The sequence below is a fragment of the Triturus cristatus genome, chromosome 8 (assembly GCF_964204655.1).
Source record: "Triturus cristatus chromosome 8, aTriCri1.1, whole genome shotgun sequence".
NCBI lineage: Eukaryota > Metazoa > Chordata > Amphibia > Caudata > Salamandridae > Triturus > Triturus cristatus.
Window position 1 is genome coordinate 1,184,263,886 of NC_140591.1, and position 20,816 is coordinate 1,184,284,701.

Sequence of the window (20,816 nt, forward strand, 5' to 3'; positions counted from 1 at the left end):
CCGCCCAACGCCAGTGTACGTATATGAGGGTTTTTTAAGGATGCCCAACCGCGCAAATTGAAAGACCCTGGTACACAGGACAAGTGGTCCATTCCCCCACTCTGATATCTTTGTACTAACTTCTGGAAGCCGAATGGACCTCTGCTTCTTTTTCCCTCCCCCCATTGATATATTACTATTAATACATTAGGGCAGTGGTTGAGTGCAAAATTGTACCCTACATGGGGCTGACTTATTTTTATGTTCCTGAAACTTAGGATGAATCCTTACCCATCTTCCCTCCGGGGTAGAATGGAATTGTGCACTATCATATTTTGCCTGATGGTTTGATATCTCTGCAAGTTTTCCAGAACAAAGAACAGGACAAAGAAATAAGGTTAAAGCCTAACCTATTCATACTCAGTTTTCCAGGCATTTACTTGGTATTGCTGAAGGGAGAATCTAAAAAGAGGATTGCCTAAGGTTGTAAACATCGGTGCGAAGGTGGAGTGGTTCACAAAGGCCAGCCAGCTGCTCAAGAGAAGTGGCCAATGAGAGAGTAATTGTAACACATGAGCTTGCTGGAACTGTGGATAGTCCCACTGACACTTAATCCTTTCCTTCTCAACAAAGTCTATCCTTATTTAAATTGAGACTAAAACAAAAATGCTGTACTCAAACCAACGGATGTACTAAAGTCAGAATTCTGAAGTAGGAGGCTTAGAACATTTGACATGGAGTTTTGCCCAAGATCTACAAACCACTACTTCTGGTTATTAAAAATGTGAAGGCAGATTAGCTAAACAGGAATCTCTTGGAAAAACACAAATGCATCTTCAGCAACAAAGATCTTGTAGACAATATCTGCCAGTGTGAAACGCCACAGTTTAGATATATTGGCGAGAGAGGTCTCTGAATGCTTTTCAGCCAGTAACACTTTTACCAAAGGCTGTGGCCAAGCTCAAATAACACTGTATGAATATGCCATTCTGATAGAGACTCCTAGCTGCAGATTCCTCGCCTTTTGAATATTCCCCAGGCGTCAATCTCGATCTGGAAAGTTCTCAGCAGTACTTCTGTGCACCGGTAGGTGGCATCATGCTGCTCTGCACTGACGACATTTTGCTTCGGAACTGACGTGCTGAGCCTATATATGCGTCGCTCCCATCTGCTGACGTCTGTGCCTTTCTTTCTGTGGCACCAAACTTGCATCTGGATCTACCTCTCTTCTCTTTTGAGACCTTTAGCATGATCATCATTTTTTTTATTTTTTATAGTGTGCAAGGGTCATGTCACCTCCCGAAATGCCAGGTTTTAAGCCATGTGTAGATTTTCGCAAACAAATGTCTGTCACAGATCTTTACCAATTTACCTGCGGTGTCTGGCATCGAGCCACAACTCTAAGGCCTGCAGTGACTGCATCTATGAACCCGAAGGCCACCAGAGACATCTAGGCGAAACTCTACATTGCCAAGCACTGGAGGACTCTGTGATGAGACTGGTCAAAGTTTAAAGTTTGGTCCTGTTCTTGATCCTGAAGTTGTCGAGGTCGTTCCAGAGGTAAGTCTTTCTCTTGATCAAAATCTTCAGGTAAGTCAATTACAAAACACAAGAAATCTACGTTGGGATTTGCCCTTCTCGCCATCCACACGTTCCTGAGTAGGCGTGCAGGTGTGACCATATTTCTCGATCTTTCTCCCAATCGACTTCATAGCCAATCCCCCAACTTGTTCAAGTCCACCCTGAGTTTCCAGGGCTTGTCTCCACATTGAAGTAGATTGAAGAGTTCCGTGTGGCCATCCTTGCTCAGGTCCGTGAACACCAGCTGCCTATTGGGATGCTATTCTCATGCTGTTTGGGACTCTGTGTCTCTAGCCTTCCCAGAAGTCCTTGATCATCCGTCCTGTCCTGGCCAAGGCCATACAGGAGGGTCGTTAAACAGTCAAGTTGACAATTTGTTGTGGCTTGGACACCACCAATTCCATTGGGCAGGCCATTGGCACCGGTGTCTCCATTCGCCACCACACTTTGCTGCGGTCCACCGGTTTTACAGGTGATATCTAGTTGTCCCTCAAACATGCCGTTCAACAGGACTAGCCTGTTTGAGAACAAGGCAAAATCCACTAACACGCGGTTCAAGGAGGTGAGGGCTATGGAACGCTCCCTGGGCCTATCTGTCCTGCAGCAGTTTTGCTGGTCCTGACTGGTACACAGTGCTCCCATGGCCAAGGTCAACGGGCTGCCAAGCCCCCTCTGCCTCCCTGCAGCCCTACCTGCGAAATCTGTTTAGCCTACCCTTAGAGGATCCTGCCTCCCACTGGGTGTCTGTGCTCCAACAATTCTTTTCCTGGTTAACAGGCCGTAACATCTGACAGGGTGAGTCCGCCAACATGTTCGGAAGACCTGTGCCCTCCTCTTCCTTTTCCACACCGCCGCAACTTCCACTATCCCCAAAGACTGACTGAGAACCATCTTTCCATTTTGCAGCAGAAAGTGCAGGCCTTTTTGGCCAAAGGAGCTGTTGAGATTGTACCAGAGCCAGAAGTAGGAAGTGGTTGCTCTTACCACTACTTTCTGGTGCCCAAGAAGGATGGATATATACCAATCTAGAAGACCCATCAGCGCCATCTGTGGTTTGTAGTGGGACAGCAGCATTTTCAGTTTGCTTTGCTTCACTTTGGTCTGACCAGTGCCGCTCGAGTGTTCACAAAAGTGATGGCAGTGGTGGCCGCACATTTTCAGAGGTCAGAGGTGCCACTCTTCTCCGACCTCGACGAATGGCTTACCCCAGTCAGTCAACCAAGTTGCATCTCCTGGTTAGGAGATGTCCCCCTGTGCACAACTATTAATCCCAAATGAATGGGTAAAGGTTTTATCTAGATAAATAGTCCTCCAATTAAACAATTTGCTCTTTTCTGTGATGTTTATTTACACCAATATACGATATTTCTTCATATCAAATTTCGTGCCTTTTTGAGGCGAAAGTACATACACTTTTTAATACATCAATCCCGGTGCATTTCGGGCAACCCAGTGCCCTTCATCAGGGGAAAACATGATGCGATTACGATGAACAATGCGCAGCAACGAAACGGTTGTCGCCCAGGCAGTCCACAACCACCTCCAGACTATGGTGAACCTCCTGTCCTCTTTGGAATTGCCTTTTTCCTGGGAAAGAGAGTCCCGTACATCCAGACCTTGATCCTGATCTTTCATCCATGGTCCTAGATTTCAGTGTGTTCCTCTGTAAAGCTGCTGTGGCTAATGGCCTCTTGCATCCTACTGGTTGAGCACGCCAGGTGGCAGGAGTCTCTGTGCCTCTGGAAATGACTGGCTGTCCAAGAAATTTTCCTGTAGTTGGCAGGATCATGGAATGCCAGGGCAGACAAGCTCAATTGTTGGCGCCTAGCGGATTGTGAGTGGCAGTTACACCCTGAGATGGCACAAGGTCTATTCTGTAATTGAGAGAACTTTGGCTTGATCTGTCTGCTACTGATGAGAATGTGCCATGTCAGCACTTCTGCGTGTTGGAGTTTCCAAGGCATCTCTCGCTCTGAGGGGCATTCCGCCTCGATTAAAACTCTGGACTTTCTGCCTATACCATTCCTGCCTGAGTTCTCAAGAAGATCAGAACCGGCCAGGCCCAAGTCATCGTGGCGCCCCTGGTTGGACACAGAGTAAGGTATCCAGAGCTCCTGGTCTTGAGCATCTGTCCTCCGTTCTGCACCCAGGCCTTCACAATCTCAACCTTCATGCTTGGAGGTTGAGCGGTGACAGCTGAACACCTTCGACCTTCCTGCAAAGGTGGTTGATGTCATCTTGCCAGCCAGGTGTCCCTCGACAAAAACTGTGTACTCCTGTTGTTAGGATTAATTTGTGGCTTGGTGCGGTGTTAGGCAGGTAGACCTCTTCAGGCAAAGATGTGACATTTTGTTATGCGTTTTGTCCTTCGCTTGGATCGGCCTTGCTCTGGGCACAGTTAAAGGGTCTTTGGCCTTTTTGCGGCGACTCTATCAGCCTTCTTTGTTTAAGTCTTCAGTTGTTATGCGCTTTTTGAAATGTTTACATTGGTTTCCCCTCTCTCCCTTTGTCATTCCACAGTGAATTTTAACTTGGCCCTCACATTTCTGATGTGCACTTCATTTCAGCCGCTTCACAGCTATTCTTTGCGACTCCTCACCCCTCACGACAAAGTTCCTTGTCACCATCTCATTGGTGTGGCATGAGCTTCAAGCTCTTTGTGTCAACCTGCCGTACACCACTGGAAGCGCGGCTACAAGTCTCTATCAAAAGGACAAGCTACTTACCATCATAACGCTCTTTCTGGTAGAGACTCTATCGAATCGGTCCATTGATAAGATCCCAAGTGTAGGCATCTTCACACTGGTCACATTAGTTTGCTTTTTGAACTCTGTCAGAGGACGCAGAGAGTCTCTAAAGCAACTGGTATCTGCTTGCGAGAGTGACGTTGTATAGGCTCCACACATCATTTCCAGAGCTGAACGGCGTCAATGCAGAGCTGCACTGCGCCACCTATCGGCACACAGAACTGCTGAAAGATTTCTGAACCCAGTCTGATGCCTGGAGAATATTCAAAAGTGATGAATCTGTGGCTGGATAGAGCTAGAAACCGTGTTACCGAAGGTAAGTATCTTCTTTGCCCCAGACTTGTCTGATCCATTGTGGCGTGTTGACCATTTTTGAAAGAACCATGCAGACTGAATATTTGGTCTAGCATGTTATGCATGATTCTGCAGCCTAGCCTTCCTTCACTAATTACCCGGTCTCACTTTTTAGTACTTTGTACAATCACTTGACTTTACCACAAGAATGTTTTAGCATTTTAGGGATGAAAAATATCAAGATAAAATAGTTTTTTATGCCTTTTTGTATACAGGGTTCTGCATCTCTTTTCTAGAGAATCAGAGCCCAGATGTACTGAGCAATGGTCTCAAAATACTATTTGCAACCTAAATTGTATTTTGAGAACCGACCTACGTACTAATAGGTCAGTTTACAAAATAATGCATCGTAGTGGGTTGCAATGAATATTAATAAGGTAGGTTGAAAATTGTGATCCACTACTGTTCACTGCTATCAAAAGGATGGTGGCCTGCTGGGGTCAGCAGACTACCATGTTGGTGATTGCTTTTAAATAAACCAACATATTTTTGTTTCTTCTTAAATGCAGACCGTTTTCCTTAAAGGAAAATGGGCTGCCTTTAAAAAAAAAAAAATGGAACGTTTTATGAACATTTTTTAAGACTGCTCTAAAAAAAAAAAAAAAAAATGTTGACGCTCACCATTTGCAAATGGTGTATCACTACTTTATGTAGTCTGTAAAATATTAATGTTTTGCGACTGGATTTCGGTTGCAAAATAATTAATACACCCCATTCTGAATCGCTGTTTGGGACGCTCTAAATAGTCTTCCATATACCGATTCAGTATGTAGTTTTACCCCTAAATCATGATTCGGTAACATGGTACTTACCAAAAGTCCATTTTGTGGTCGCAAAAGGGCCGATTTTGTGAATGAGTCCCTTTGCGATGCCAAAAAGTCTTCTGACTCCATGTCCCTTCAAAAACAGATCAGGAAGAGATGTTTTCTCATACCGTCTTCATTTGGCTAAATTTACCCTTGTCAATCATTGCCATTACCAGTAATTCCTTCTCCAGTATCTTGCTTCGCTGTCCCTATTAACAATTTTGTCTATTTAGCAGACCGCATAGTCTTTACTGCTGTTAAGCTGCCATGGTCTCCCTAGTAGTCGAAAAAAGTCCTCTATAAATTCATATTCCATTTTTCTAAATAACCTTTTTTTTATTGTTTTCTTTTGAAAGTGCAGGTATTGTACAGCTAATAAGATAGGGCGTGTCATAGTAAGTGCTATGCATTCAACTCATTACGTTCTGACCCCCACCCCCTTGCTTATCTGAATCTCCAGCTTGCTAACTAGTAGTTAATATACAAGTGAATTTAATTTCCTTATTCCTGTTGTCCATATGCTGCCAGTGCTTTTACAAGGGGGGATGGCGGGCAATAGAAATCCAATCCTCACTAGAAGCTTGGAGCTCAACGTGCCCTTTTAGCCATCCATATTGCTTACAATCATGACTTTAGGATCTAATTCCACTGGGTGACTAACCACCGCCTCCAGTTTGAGGCGGATTTGTTACCAGTAATTTCAGGGAGTCCAGTCAAAGTGCCCAATGGGCTTGTACATCGTGTACAACTTGACAAGGATGCTCTGCCCATCTGCCATAGCCTAGCAGGGTGGTAATATTTCCTATGGAAATATTTTAATTTAATTTGTGTAAAGGCAGAAGGAAATTGCAAGAGTGCGTAAGGCCATCTTTGCTTCTGCCCATTCTTTGTCCTCAAGCCATCAAAGTTCCTGTTCACATTTTCCCCAGAGCTGAGCAAAGATATCTGACATGTGGATCAGCAATGATTTATTGACCCTTAATATGCTCTTCGTACCCAGCTGTTCCATTGCTATTTTGACTTCTAATGGTTTAAATTTGGGTACTGTCACTAGTTTCTCCCTGTAGGGTTCTAGGGCACGACAGAGCTGGAAATATCAAAATAATTGAGTTTTACTAAGGGCAAACTTCTTAGCCAGCTGCTTTACTGTTTTGATGTGGCTCGATGTCCACACATCTCCTAAATTTGGAATGCCTCTGAGGTCTCAAAGGTAGAATCCATTTAAACCACCTATCTAGGGATGCCCTGTCCCATGCCACAGTGGGGTTTCATTAGTTAGCTTACCTTGCCACTTGATTTGTTTCAAGGCTACATTCCAGCATATTAGGGCTGTTCTGTCATGGATGGCAGAGCATGAGGTATGTGTGCGTTGTAAAAAATGGGTGTGCAGGTCATCTGGCCTTCGGAGATCTAGTTGCAGCCTCATCTCGGAGTCGCATGTTCGGGGCAGGGGGCCCTGCATGTCTGTTTTGTGTCCTGGTCTACCAATTCTTTCGAGTCTTCCCTTGCTGTCTCACTTGCGGCTGTCATTGTATCTTCCTGCATCTGAAAGAAACATGTTAGTTAGATTCCTCACCTTAGAATATCCCCAGGCGTCAGACTGGATCCGGAAGATTTTTCGTCAGCAATACCCCTTGCGCGTCGCTAGGCGTCGTCTGCGGCTCCGCGTCCGTCGTCGGCGTCGTGCGCTGGAATGACGTCGTCGGAGTACTTAGACGCCGCACTCGCGCGCTGACGTCAGTTCTTCTTTTTTCCGCGCCAGTAACCGCAGATCCGGGAGAGCTACCCCTTTTAGTCTTTTTTGACTAACTTTTTTGATCCTTTTTGATCTTGTCTCGACTCCGGTGCCGGTAGGATGCCTGGTTTTAAAGCCTGTGCTGACTGCAACCGCTTGATTTCGGTTACGGACCATCACCGCCGGTGCCTTTACTGCTTGGGCCTCGACCACGACGCGGAGTCGTGTTTGGACTGCAAGGCCCTGACCTCGAAGGCTAGACGGGAGCGGTCCCGTAAGCTTCTCGAGCTTCGCCACTCGGCCGGAGCCGACAGCATCATCATCGATTGTCTGGCTCCAAGTCTTCGGGTAAGTCGAAGCACTCCAAGAAGTCCAAGAGGCGACACCGCTCTTCGGACTCCCCTCGCCGGTCGTGCGACTCGGCCGAGGGTCAGGGTGGTTCCACCCCTGCGGCTCCAGCGGAGCCGCAGGCGCCGCGCAAGTCCCCATACCCGCCGGTCCCTGGGACTGACGCGATGCCGGCGGAAGTCAGTGCCGTCCTCTCGGCCAGCTTTCTCTGTGGTGCTGCGCAAGGCGGCCGCAGCCCTTGGGCTCGAGCTACCTGCCGTGGCTGTGAGGACTAACGTCCTCACTGAGGTGCTTCAGTCTGCGGCAAGCTCCACTGAGCCCCTGCTGCCATTCAATGAGGCCCTCACTGACGTTCTACAGGGCACCTGGTCCAAGCCCTCCACAGTTCCTCCTGTGGACAGGAACGTCGCCAGGCGCCACCGCCCTGCTCCGGGCGACCCCAGTTTTCTGTCCCAACACCCTACCCCCGAGAGCCTGGTTATCCAGGCCTCTACCTCCCAATCCTCCTTCCCGACCGCTCCGCCGGACCGGGATTCCAAGAGACTGGAACAGTTTGGCAAAAAGCTGTTCTCCTCCCTTAGTTTGGGCCTGCGGTCTTTGAACACCGCCTGTCTCTTGGACCGTTATTCCCACTCTCTGTGGGATACGGTGGAGGACGTGCTGCCCCTGTGTCCGGAGGAGGTCCAGACACGACTTACCCAGGCTCTGGCCGATGGGAGGGATGCAGCACGACATGCTATCCGATGTGGGCTTGACACTACGGACTCGCTGGGTAGGGCGATTTCTACCACGGTGGCGCTTAGACGTCACGCCTGGCTGCGGTCCACGTCCTTTTCGGGTGATGTCCAGAGCACTCTCATGGACATGCCCTTTGATGGCACTCGCCTTTTTGGCGAGAAAGCGGACAGTGCGCTGAATCGCTTTAAGGACTCCCGGGCTATGGCCAAGTCCTTGGGCCTCTCGGCCCCGCGGTCGCAAACTTCCGCCTTTCGCCCCTTTCGTGGCCAAGGAAGGGGTGCCTCCTCACGTACGCCTAGCCACCAGCCGCAGAACCAACCTGCGCGCGGTTGCGGACGTGGTTTCCGCCGAGGCGGTTCTGGAGGACGACGTGGTCAGCCCACATCCACCCCGGCAGCATCCGCCTCAAAGCCTTCCTAGTCCGAGCTTTCAGGCCCATTCCACGCCAGTGGGCGGCAGAGTTCGCCATCACCTGCTCCACTGGCGGTCCATCACATCGGACAGGTGGGTGCTGCAAATCGTCCGAAGGGGCTACTCCCTCCCCTTCGAGACGACCCCTCCAGCCATGCCACCGCAGCACCACCGTATCTCGGGGGATCATTTGAATCTTCTCCACGAGGAAGTTTTGGCCCTCTTGGCCAAGGGGGCCGTTGAGCGCATTCCGAGCCCAGAAGTAGGTCGTGGTTGTTATTCCCACTACTTTCTGGTTCCCAAGAAGGGCCTCCGGAACGTCAATGCCTGAAGGAAAGGTTAACTTTGGCTCAGGTTCTAGCTGCCCTAGACCCGGGAGACTGGATGGTAGCGTTGGACTTGCAGGACGCATATTTCCACATCCCCGTCCTGCCGGCCCACCGGCGTTACCTGCGGTTCACGGTGGGTTAAGAGCACTTTCAGTTTACCGTGCTCCCCTTCGGCCTCACCAGTGCCCCTCGGGTGTTCACGAAAGTGATGGCGGTGGTCGCAGCTTATCTGCGCAGATCAGGGGTTCCAGTCTTCCCCTATCTCGACGACTGGTTGTTGAAGGCGGGCTCGCCCCAGGCAGTCGTCTCCCACCTCCAGACTACGGCGGATCTCCTGCATTTGCTGGGATTTTCCATCATCGTGCCGAAGTCACACCTGAGTCCCTCTCAGAAGCTCCTCTTCATCGGAGCGGTTCTCGATTCGGCGCAGTTCCGGGTCTATCCACCGGAACAGCGGGTCCGGGATATTCAGGCCCTGATTCCCATCTTTCGGCCTCTATCCTGGGTTTCAGTCAGGCTAGTGTTGCGGCTTCTGGGGCTGATGGCCTCCTGCATCCTACTAGTGCATCACGCCAGGCGGCGCATGCGGGCTCTGCAGTGGGACCTGAAGTTTCAGTGGGCCCAGCATCACGGCAACCTGTCCGACCATGTCTTGATCTCGGAGGACACTGCACAGCAGTTGCAGTGGTGGCTCACGGACCGCTATTGGGTCAAGGGCAAGAGCCTCTCCCTTCCCCAACTGGAGCATGTCGTAGTGACGGATGCGTCCCTCCTGGGATGGGTTGGCCATATGGGAGAGGCGGAGATCAGAGGCCTCTGGTCTCCGGCGGAGTCTCGTCTCCACATCAACCTGTTGGAGTTGAGAGCGATCCGACTTGCACTGAAAGCCTTCCTTCCCTCTGTCCGGGGAAGTGTCGTGCAGGTGTTCACGGACAACACCACCGCCATGTAGTATTGCAACAAACCGGGCGGGGTGGGGTCGTGGACCCTTTGTCAGGAGGCTCTGCGCCTCTGGACATGGCTGGAACACCAGGGCGTCACCCTAGTGGTTCAACATCTGGCGGGCTCTCTGAACGCCAGAGCAGACAAACTCAGCCGCCGGTGCATGATGGATCATGAATGGCGTCTGAACTCCGAAGTGGCGCAAGGTCTCTTTCAGCAGTGGGGAGAGCCTTGGTTAGATCTATTCGCCACCGAAGAGAACGCGCAATGTCAGCAGTTCTGCGCGTTGGAATTTCCAAGGCAGCACTCGCTCGGCGACGCTTTCCGTCACGAGTGGAGTTGCGGTCTGTTGTACGCCTTTCCGCCTATACCACTTCTGCCCAGAGTGCTGAAGAAGATCAGGCACGACCGGGCCCAAGTCATCTTGGTGGCTCCGGATTGGGCACGAAGGTACTGGTATCCCGAGCTACTCAGTAAGTTGACCGATCCTCCGATACGTCTGCCCCTTCGGGAGGATCTTCTGTCGCAGCAGCAGGGGACGGTCCTCCACCCGAACCTGTCCAGCCTCCACCTCCATGCGTGGAGATTGAGCGGCGGCAGTTGATGCCATTTGACTTGCCTCCTGAAGTCTGTGATATCATTCTGGCAGCCAGGCGTCCCTCCACAAAGACGGTATACGCCTGCCGGTGGAACAAATTTGTGGCATGGTGCACAGCGAAGGCTGTGGATCCCCTTTCCGCCCCTCTTTCTGAGGTTCTCCTCTTTCTTCTTTCTTTGGCCCGGCAGGGCTCTGCCCTGGGCACCTTGAAAGGTTATCTTGCTGCTATCTCTGCCTTCTTGCAGCTTCCTGATCAGCCTTCTCTTTTCAAGTCCCCTGTAGTTACACGCTTTCTAAAAGGCATTACTCACACGTTCCCTCCTGTCCCTTTTGTAATGCCTCAGTGGGACTTGAATCTTGTTCTCACATTTCTAATGTGCGCTCCCTTTGAGCCTCTTCATAATTGTCCTCTTCGTCTGCTGACGCTTAAGACTGCTTTTCTGGTAGCCATCACCTCGGCTAGACGGGTGAGTGAGCTCCAGGCTTTATCTTCAAAGCCTCCTTTTCTGTCTGTTCATCCGGACAAGGTTGTCCTTCGGCCTCGTCCCTCCTTTCTTCCGAAAGTGGTGACTCCATTTCATCTTGGGCAGTCTGTCACCTTGCCCACCTTCTTTCCGCCTCCGCATCCTTCCAAAGAGGAAGAGAGGCTCCACCGTCTGGACCCAAAACGTGCGCTCTCCTTTTATCTGGACTGCACAAAGCAGTTCCGGGTGGACGACCAACTTTTCGTTGGATACGTGGGTGCTAAGAAGGGGAAAGCTGTGCATAAACGGACCATCTCTCGGTGGGTCGTTTTGTGCATCAAAATGTTATTCCTTGGCAAAAAAGGACCCTCCTGTTGGGCTGCGCGCCCATTCTACTCGGGCCACGGCGGCTACTACTGCTTTGGGACGGGGTGTCCCTTTGCAGGACATCTGTCAGGCGGCAACGTGGGCTTCACTACACAAGTTTGCCAGGCATTATTGCCTTGACAGCCAAGTCCGGAGGGATGGCTTCTTTGGCCGTTCTGTCCTCCAGGACTTTCTGGTGTGATCTTGGTTCGCAGACCCACCACCGGGGATGGTATTGCTTGGGTATCTATTCTAAGGTGAGGAATCTAACTAACGTGTTTCTTTCAGATGAACAAGTTACTTACCTTCGGTAACGATGTATCTGTAAGAAACATTAGTTAGTTAGATTCCTCAGCGACCCACCCATCCTCCCCGTTCTGCGAACTGACATCTAGGGTTAAGGTTATCCTTTTCAGGCCCCTAGATTTTATTTTTGGCACCAGTGTCGGTCTTTGCATGGCTCTGCGTTCCTGGCGCGGAAAGCTATGTACAAGAACTGACGTCAGCGCGCGAGGGCGGCGTCTAAGTACTCCGACGACGTCATTCCGGCGCACGACGCCGACGACGGACGCGGAGCCGCAGACGACGCCTAGCGACGCGCAAGGGGTATTGCTGACGAAAAATCTTCCGGATCCAGTCTGACGCCTGGGGATATTCTAAGGTGAGGAATCTAACTAACTAATGTTTCTTACAGATACATCGTTACCGAAGGTAAGTAACTTGTTCATCCTGTTGGGATCTTTTTCTGTGTGGCCGTTGGTGTTTCTCTGATTTCCAGTCCCTATTTACATCTCCGCGTCTCACTTACTGTCATTGCAATAATTTCCTCAAACCAGTCCCTTGCTTTTTCTAGAGTGTTGAAGAAGGTTCTGCCACTGAAATTACTTTGCCATTTAGGCGGGTACAGCCCCGAGTTTTTATTTCACTGCATTGAAAGAGGTTCTTCTACTGTACTGAAGTAATCGCGAGACACCATAATTTTATGGCTTTCTTACATGATTGTGCCCATCGGGCAAAGCTTTCTCAGGATAATGTCTGTCATTCTAGTTTAGAAAGCGTGCTATAACTGGTCATTGAAGAACCCGGAAGGGGGTTTGCTGAGAGAGCTAGATATGCTCTTTCCCCAACAGAACATTGGTATAGGTCTCTTAAGAGGATCCAGGACTTCAGCCAGTCTGTGAAGGAAGTGTTCTGTACATGTGCCCTTATACCCTACCGGAATGCCTCCATTCTGATTCCGTTGCTCCATTTTCCCCTCTGCTGCTCTCTTGTAAGCGTCTGGTTACCTCCAGTAGCCGGAAGATTGTGGCCTGCAATGCATGGGCCTGGTCTTCTGCTGCCCAGATGTGTGCTTTCATTTTGTTACCCACTCTACCATTTTGCGAAGGTTGTGTTGTAGCAAGGACACGTCTGTTCAAATGTCTTCCATTTTCCCTTCCAAGTATAGTCTAGTGTCGCTAATGGCATGCATCATTGTCTCTGTTGAGGATGACTGATTCTCATTGTGTACGGGTTGGGGTATAGTCGCCTCACCCTTGGGTACCCTTGCCGTTTATGTCTGTGATTGGTTTGTACCTTTGTCTTGGCCATTGTTGTTTCCCTGCCACAGTCTGATGGCTTCTTGATCATTCCAAGTTTGTAGCTAAGCTAGTCTCTCTTGTCGTGGCCCTTTTGAAATGGGCCAAGGGATAGTGGGAAGCTGGGGAGGGCGCATTAAGAAGCCCCCCAACTGCCTCAGTATTCTGTCCACCTTAAGATTCAGTGGTGGTGTGGGCTGCACTTCACTCCAATCATATGAAGGTTGTCCGGGACACCAAACCATCTCCCTCGCACTCCCCCTCTGGTTGGCTTGTACCTATCCCTGACATCCAAATTGGTCCACTTGTCTCATGGGGGTGGCAGAGGTGCGCCATTGCTAACTGCAGTTGTATTAAATGTCTAGCTTAAAAGACCGCTTTCTTGATAGTCTGATTTGCCAATTCATCGCTTTCTCTCCTCTAGGCTACGGGAAGGTCACAAATGTACCGCAATTGACCATCAGGCCTGACAGTGTTCCGAAGAGCTTTAATATTTTTTTTATAGACTGGCTTACTGACTGTAACTAATAAAGAAGAGAATATAACTTTTGTATATCCACACACAGACCTCGGTGTCATCCCATCTTGCTCAAATCATTGCACAAGGCTGGCATGATGAATCCATTCTGCCTGAATTTTTATAACCACAGCAAAATGCAAGCACAATGGAGTTGACAAAGCCCCATTTATTTTCACCCTCGCTATTGGTTGCTCATACACGCTTTTTACATGTCAGTAATTAACTTGTCATTCACCATATTAGGACAGGAATAAGGTGAAGATATGAGAGTAGCGCAGACTGACACTAAATGTTTTTAACTATGGGTGATTTCAGTTATATATGTCTGTATATATTGTCTAGATAACCAGTGAACAGTTGTTTCTACAGGCTACATGTATAGATTATTTAGCTTTACGGGACTGTTAACCACAGACTTGTTCTTATTTTTCTCTAGTATCTTTACCAAATAAGCAGGTCTATAAAGAACAGCACAGAAGTTGGTGTACTTTGGGATTTATCCGCAGCATCGCACTCATGCCTCAGATGTGCAGCACTCTTAGCATGTCTCAGTGGATCACTTTACTGATGAAGATTGTAGAAGGACATGAGTCTTTCACCGCGACTTCTTTGCAGAGACAGGTAATGCCCTCAATTGCCAGGAGACTGGTTTAAAGCCTTTATAAGAACTGGATAGTAGACATTTGTTTTGCGCACTGTGCTTCTAACCAATCAAGTATCAAAAAAACTGTATTGGTATTTGCTCTAATATGTATTTACATTTATTTACTAGTCCTGAAATAAACATGCTCATGAAATGCATGTTAGATTAGTATATGATATGCACCGTTGTATTGCTGCACCCCGTCCCCCACATACTGTAGTTTTAAAATGTTGTTTTCCAGTGTGTTTTGAACCATAAAGACGAGTATTAAAAATATGCATTCCACAATCAAAAATAACAGCCTAATCATACATATTGCATGAGTCAACTATGTAAAAACAAAGATTAATAGCATATCCAAAGCCAAAAATAGTTGATCTAGGATGAAATACATCAAAATGGTTCAAAATACATAACACTAAATTCTAGCAGAAATTAAATGTATTTCTTCTTGTAACTGCCACAGTCACAAAACAGTTCACCCCCAGAACCAATCCAGAGAGGAGGTAAAGATGATTTATAAAAAGGCCGGAGGACATGAAATGTATAGACTCTCCTTGATTACAGGGATAAAAAATTCTTATGGATCTTAAAAACAAAAATAATCAAAAATACAAAAGGGCGTAATAGTTTGTCTATAACAATTATCCCAACGACCTAGTTCTGGTCTCCAGGAAACCTGCTTCAATGAAGTGATGTGATGGAGCCGAATCTCAGTCCAGTCAATAGATGGCTATTGTCAACCCATATTAAACAGGCCTCCAGTCCTCTAACTCGTCTGTCCAAAATGACACTCTGGAAGCTATTATCTCTTTCTTGAGGGGGACATGATCTTGACTTTCCTCCATTAAAAATAAACAGCATGAGGAGTTCTTCACCTTTTGAAATCCCCAGGTGCCAGGCATGATCTGGAATTTATTGTAGCCATTGCTTCTGTGTGGCGAAAGGTAATGCCATTGGACACTGCATCGGTCTTGCCCCGCCTCCTAAAGTGATAGCACAGAGCTGTATGTAGGCGCCACCTATTTGCGCTGACGTCCGTTCATATTTTTCAGCACCCTGTAATACAGTCCAGAATTTCTATTGGTTCTTCAATAACCTCTTTAATAAAAAAAATCTGTTTGTTACAATGTGCTAGGGATTTTTCTCCCCTGATGACTACCGACATCAAGCCATGCAACACCTGCAGGAAGAGGATGTTAAATTCAGACTTGCATGATGGCTGCCTTTGGCATGATTCGAAGACATGAGCCAAATGCTCCCTGATGCACTCAAAGATCAACAGGGAGCAGGAGGGTGAAGCTGTACATCGCCAAGCACAAAAAACGAGGTCTGTCCAAATCTCAGGCCTTTTCTGGCTCCAAATCCCAGTACTAGTCCTGGCTCCATTCTTGGGTAAGTGAAAGACTATGTTGAAGCACAAGTATTGCCAAAAGCACAAGAAGTCCAGAATGGAGGTCCTCTCCACAGGGAGAGCCCACACAGTTAGCACTCATATGGACAGACAGCATACCAATCATCTGACAATGATCCCATCCTCCATCTGAAGCTGATGGCCACCAAATTCTCTGGTCCATCTTCAACTCTGCAGCAGGGAAATAGCTTTAAAGGGGTGTGACTGCAGCTTATTTTTTAAAGATCCTGGATCTCCCTAACCCCTCCCACCTCCTCCCCCCGCCAGTCGGACTTCTACGTGTGGGGCTTTCTCTGGCACCAGCTGACTCAGTTAGGCATCCGCCCAGCTCCCTGCTGACCCCAGACTGCACCTCTGCGAATTTGCCATAGGCTACGTTGGTTTTGGCCCATTCAACTCCTTCCCCCAGCTCCAGAGGTGCCAGTTCTGTATCTGAGCTATGCACACATCTCTGATCCAAAACCAAGTTCAGCAAGAACTCAGCAAGTGTCTTGTTACAATATCAGTAAGGTAAATCCCATAAAGTAGGAGAATTGCTAGCAATAGTTGCCTCAATGTTAGTATTTTCAGTTCCTTCAGACTATGATTGGTTCAGATGCAATACAAGACATTCACAGTGGTCCTCATGACTAGGAGGCGAGGTTGCCAATTTGTTACTTCATCACTATACTGATGATAGTCCGTATTTAGACCTTCAGAATGCTAGTGACCAGGATACCTCATCAGCAGCACAATTTGATTTCCCATTTCAGCCTCTACTAAAGGAAAGTGCCTCCTTTGCTGCGGTACTCTGTAGAGGTGCCTGGAACTACAGTAGCCAACTGTGGAAAACCAAGCAAATGTAATTACAGAAATCATGAATCCTGATCATTCATCTTCAGAACCCTTGCTACTTTCCAGTGAAGCTCTAACAGAAACTTTAATCGCAACATGGTTGAAACCAAGTTTGGTGCCACTGATAGTTCAACCCATCTCTATGCACCTTTGACCTGCTCAGGATCATCCGAACTCCTTGGCACAGCATCCCAGAGTGGAGAGCCTTGTAGTTAAAGCTTCGGTCAGCAAGATGAACTAAAATTCCTTCACAATTGCCCCTCCCTCCGCCCTAGAAAATCGAAGTACATTAACATGCTTGGCAAGAGTGTACTCTCTTCGAGTTTTGCATTGTGGTCTTTGAATACTGTTTGCTTGTTGAGAAGATATACCCATCCCCTCTGGGATATGATGTGTGAGATCTTACCCATCCTCCCTGAGGAGTTCCGAAATTCTTTTTACCAGATGGTCCACGACAGTTGGGATGTGGCCAAGTACATTTTATATGTCTGCATGGAGAATGTGCGGGATGGGCTATGGGGACTAGTATAGTGATTTGTCGTTATAGTTTGATGTAGCCTTGGACAGAGCGCTGCAGGGCCCGACGAAGATCCCCAGGAACATGCGTTTTCGCCAAATACAATTCTTTATTCTACATAGAGCGTATCTCACACCCGACTCCATCGTGCGGATGCGGGCTGTCCTCGCTGTGGGGAACTGGATGCCAGGCTGGTCCACATGTTGTGGAGCTGCCCCGCACTGGATTCGTACTGGCGGGTGGTTCATGGAGCGCTCCGCGCATGCACGGGTGGTCAGCTCTCGTTCGAGTGGCCGGTCTACTTGTTACACCTCTTTCCCAGAACTCCCTCCACGAGGGTCGCCTCTAGGTTTCTCGATTTGGGACTGGTGGTGGCGAAGCGACTGCTCATCAAGCGTTGGAAGGCGGCGGATCCGCCCCACGCGCGAGCATGGCGGGGTTCACTGCTGGTGTGGGCGAGGGCGGAGGGCACGGCCCCTTGCGGGAAGAAACACTAGGCCTCAGGCAGACACCAATAGCGAGTCAATGGGAGGCACTCTTACAGGCCATGATGCGACTCGACGGGGACACCGCAGGGACCTGCTGGGTGCGAGATGGGGGCGCCCTTTGTGTGGGGCAGGGCTACAGTCAGTCTGAGGGTGAGGCATGAAGTATTGTACTGGGGGCCTGGTTGTTAGGGTGGGGCACACAGGAAAGGTGATGATGTCGATCAAACAGCCTGTACAAGGGACACGGGGATGGGGGGGGGGGGGGGGGGTCGGAACAGGATACAGAATAAGGGGTTGCTAGAGCAAAGGCCGGAATCTGCTGTTGTTGTTTTACCTGGGCATTTGATGTTCTGCCCCATTATCCCATGGTTAGTTAACTGTTTATGGAAACAAAAATGGGGTGAGTGGGCGGAATACTAGCGGCATGTCGTGGTGAGGCCTCTCAGTGACAAGATAACGAAGGGGACTTTGTGATAGTAGTTTTAGTTGAGAGGCCCGCAATGTCTATTAAAGGTTAGGTGATGAGCCCGCTCCCATTAATTAATGTACACCTGACTAGATATGTACCGTTGAAGCTATTACAAATGTGACTCATTCTGGTCTTGAAATGTACTGTGTATTTTGTTTAAAAAAAAGAAATGCCAATAAACAGATTTCATAATAGTTTGATGTAACCTCAGGGTTTCCAGGGTCGGTCTGGCATCTTTTAGGCATGCATTTTAAAGATTCAAGCCTGTTTATAGACTAGGTTGATTCAGCTTTAGAGAAGTTCATAGATAGCTGTGCTGCAGCCTGCTTCTTGGGTTTACTCCCCCAGCCCGTCATTTCTACTCAGGTTACTCCTGGGACTTGGCTTACTAACATAGGCAGTCATCTCACCCTCTTAAGCAGCCTGTTCAGCCTTTTCATGGCTCCAGGTTATGTGCCTCCAGCAGAGTCAGTCCTCCTCCTCCTCTTCAGCTGCCGCTACCAAGCTGCTCTGGCTTCTCCTCTGGGAGTCATCTGCGGATAGTATATGTTTTTGCCTGATCAGCTGACAGGCAGTTACGTTGGATCAGTGGGTTCTGCAAGTTGTTAGTCATTCTTCATTAACGCCAGGGTGGACCAATTAACAAATGCCATCTAGCTGACCCAGAGTGATGCTTGCACCTGAAGGTAGGTCAAGATGTGGATCTTTCTGATACCACTAAGAACACTCATTGTCAAGCCGTTTGAGCTCTGGAGTTTCCGCTTCAGGGTTTGCTGGGAGACCGTTACCACCTTCCATGGATCTCCGCTCTCCTTTCTGCTGTGATGTTTGCCTACGGGTGGTTAGTGGGGTGGGGTTAAGCAAGGGTCTTCATCATAGTAGCCATCAGTGACATACTGTGGATTCTTTTTAGTAGCATAATATTGGTCCATCCTTCCACATAGAACTCCACATCCTGGTCTCCCAGCTGGGATGACTGGTTTGTCTGTCTATCAGTCCCTAGCGCTACAGGTGTGAGGGTTTGACAACCTATGAAAGATTTCCTTACCCAGGTTTCCAGGCTGTTCTTTCCAGGATGAACTCGGAACCAAAGTCCATGCAGTCCCTGTGTACAAGATTTCATGATGACCCCTAAGCTGTACTTCCCCTTCATGAATACTCATCTGAGGTGAGCTCAAAAAGCAGCAGCAGTTCTGGAGAGAATGTCCCTCGGGCTCCTTTACATGACAGGTTGGTTCTTTAGGTGGGGTTCCTTGAATATAGTGCATCCTTTGCATATTCAATGTTGAGGCTAACCATATGGCTAAAAGCTCAGTTTCCAGTGGTGCTTAGTATACATCCCATCCTCATCACACCAGCAGTACTCATTCAACAATGTAATGCCATTCTTAAACTACCCCTTGTAGCCGGTTGCAGAATCGAAAATTGCAATGTTGCCTTGTGGCTGTGCAATGCTTGAATTGCTTCACTCCTTAGAGACTGAATCTCCAATATAGGGAGGTGTACATGACATCCCTGGTGTAGAGTAACTCCTTTTTGGTTTCAGATCCCACCCTCGCCCCAAACCTACAACCAATCCTTGCCAATAGTAAACTATGGAAAGTACTTGCAACACACACAGCTTGTTCGACAGCTCCACAACAGACTTCTTAAATGCCATACCTGAGGGATAAAGTGCTTTATCAGAATTGTTAACTAAAGAGAGTGGGTGGAGGGGCTGTGGCTTTCTTTTTTAGAATACTTGAAAGGTAACTCAGTAGGTGGTATATACTACAGCTAATTCAGATATTCTATTTTTATATAGTCAGGAATGATTTAAGCACATTGATTTTTACGTATCATCCCCCTATTGATTTAGGGAATTTTATCGAAGAGCTGTTTGAATTAATTTGTGCTAGCCTTCCCACCGGTGCCTCACTTATAACTATGAGTGATTTCAACCAGTGGGACGGATTGCCCACAAGATGTCAGGGCAACAAACTACATTTTGTTACGTTTCTTAACTTTAATTAGTATATCACGATGCCCACTCATGGGAAGGGGCACGCTTGTGATCATTTATGGTCTCCAAATTTTATTATTTAGGATTTTAGTGTAAATCCTCGGTTGTAGTCCTACCATTCGATTATTAGTTTGTTGGTACCAGAGAAACATGTATGGATGAATACACAAATGTTAGTTTGCCTTTTCTTGTTAGCATTCTGCCACATGCAATATCATAGGAAAATGTGTACCTGAATGTGTAGAAGGAGAATTTCATTTATCTTGTGATGTTATTCCCAGTGAAAAGAAAGTAAAGTATGATCTAACTAGATGTGAATGACTGCATAACTACCTAGATTCCTGAACTCTTGTCCATGTTTCCTTATCCCCTTGGAAATAATAATTTTCAGAAACCAATCATGATTGCTTTTTGTCGTTTTAGATTCTGGCAGTCCGCTTGCTCCAGGCTGTCCTGCCATCTTGGGAGAAAAGTGAACGATCAAGTGACATGAAGTTCTTAGTGGAAAAACTTTTTGGTTTTCTAGGAAGCCTGCTGAGCACTTGCTCTTCTGATATCCTGCTGCTGCGAGGTATAGTTTCTTTTCCACTGCTAAGAAATTATTTGTAAGGAACAACAATCCTGCTTCTGATGGATACATCTGCCAGTGGATTCCTCACCTTGTGAATATCCCCTGCGCCAGCAACATTCGGAAACTTTTGTAGCTCTCCACGCCGACGAAGACGTGGACGACGTCACAGAGGCACGGCTCCGCTCGCGTCTCCCCTGACGTCACTGGATCCATAAGAAGACCTCGTCGGCGTGATGACATCAGTTTCCTTTTTTCCGCGCCATCGACGCTAACGGTTTTCTAGGACTCTCCGTAGCTTGGCTGGTTACTTTGTTTTCTGCTGGTGTTTCTCTCTTTCTTCTTGCTTCCTGTTAGAAAATGTCGACTAAAGTCCGGATTCAAGC

The 20,816-nt window shown here is 48.0% G+C and overlaps 1 protein-coding gene across 1 annotated transcript in view; it reads left to right on the plus strand.

Annotated features, from left to right (window-relative positions):
• LOC146805589 (E3 ubiquitin-protein ligase HERC2-like) overlaps positions 1 to 20,816 on the plus strand; it is a 1,563,844-nt gene that overhangs the window by 532,088 nt on the left and 1,010,940 nt on the right. The window contains 2 exon segments of the mRNA XM_085622871.1: positions 13,932 to 14,116; positions 20,286 to 20,433. Of these exon segments, the coding sequence (XP_085478997.1) occupies positions 13,932 to 14,116; positions 20,286 to 20,433 (333 nt within the window).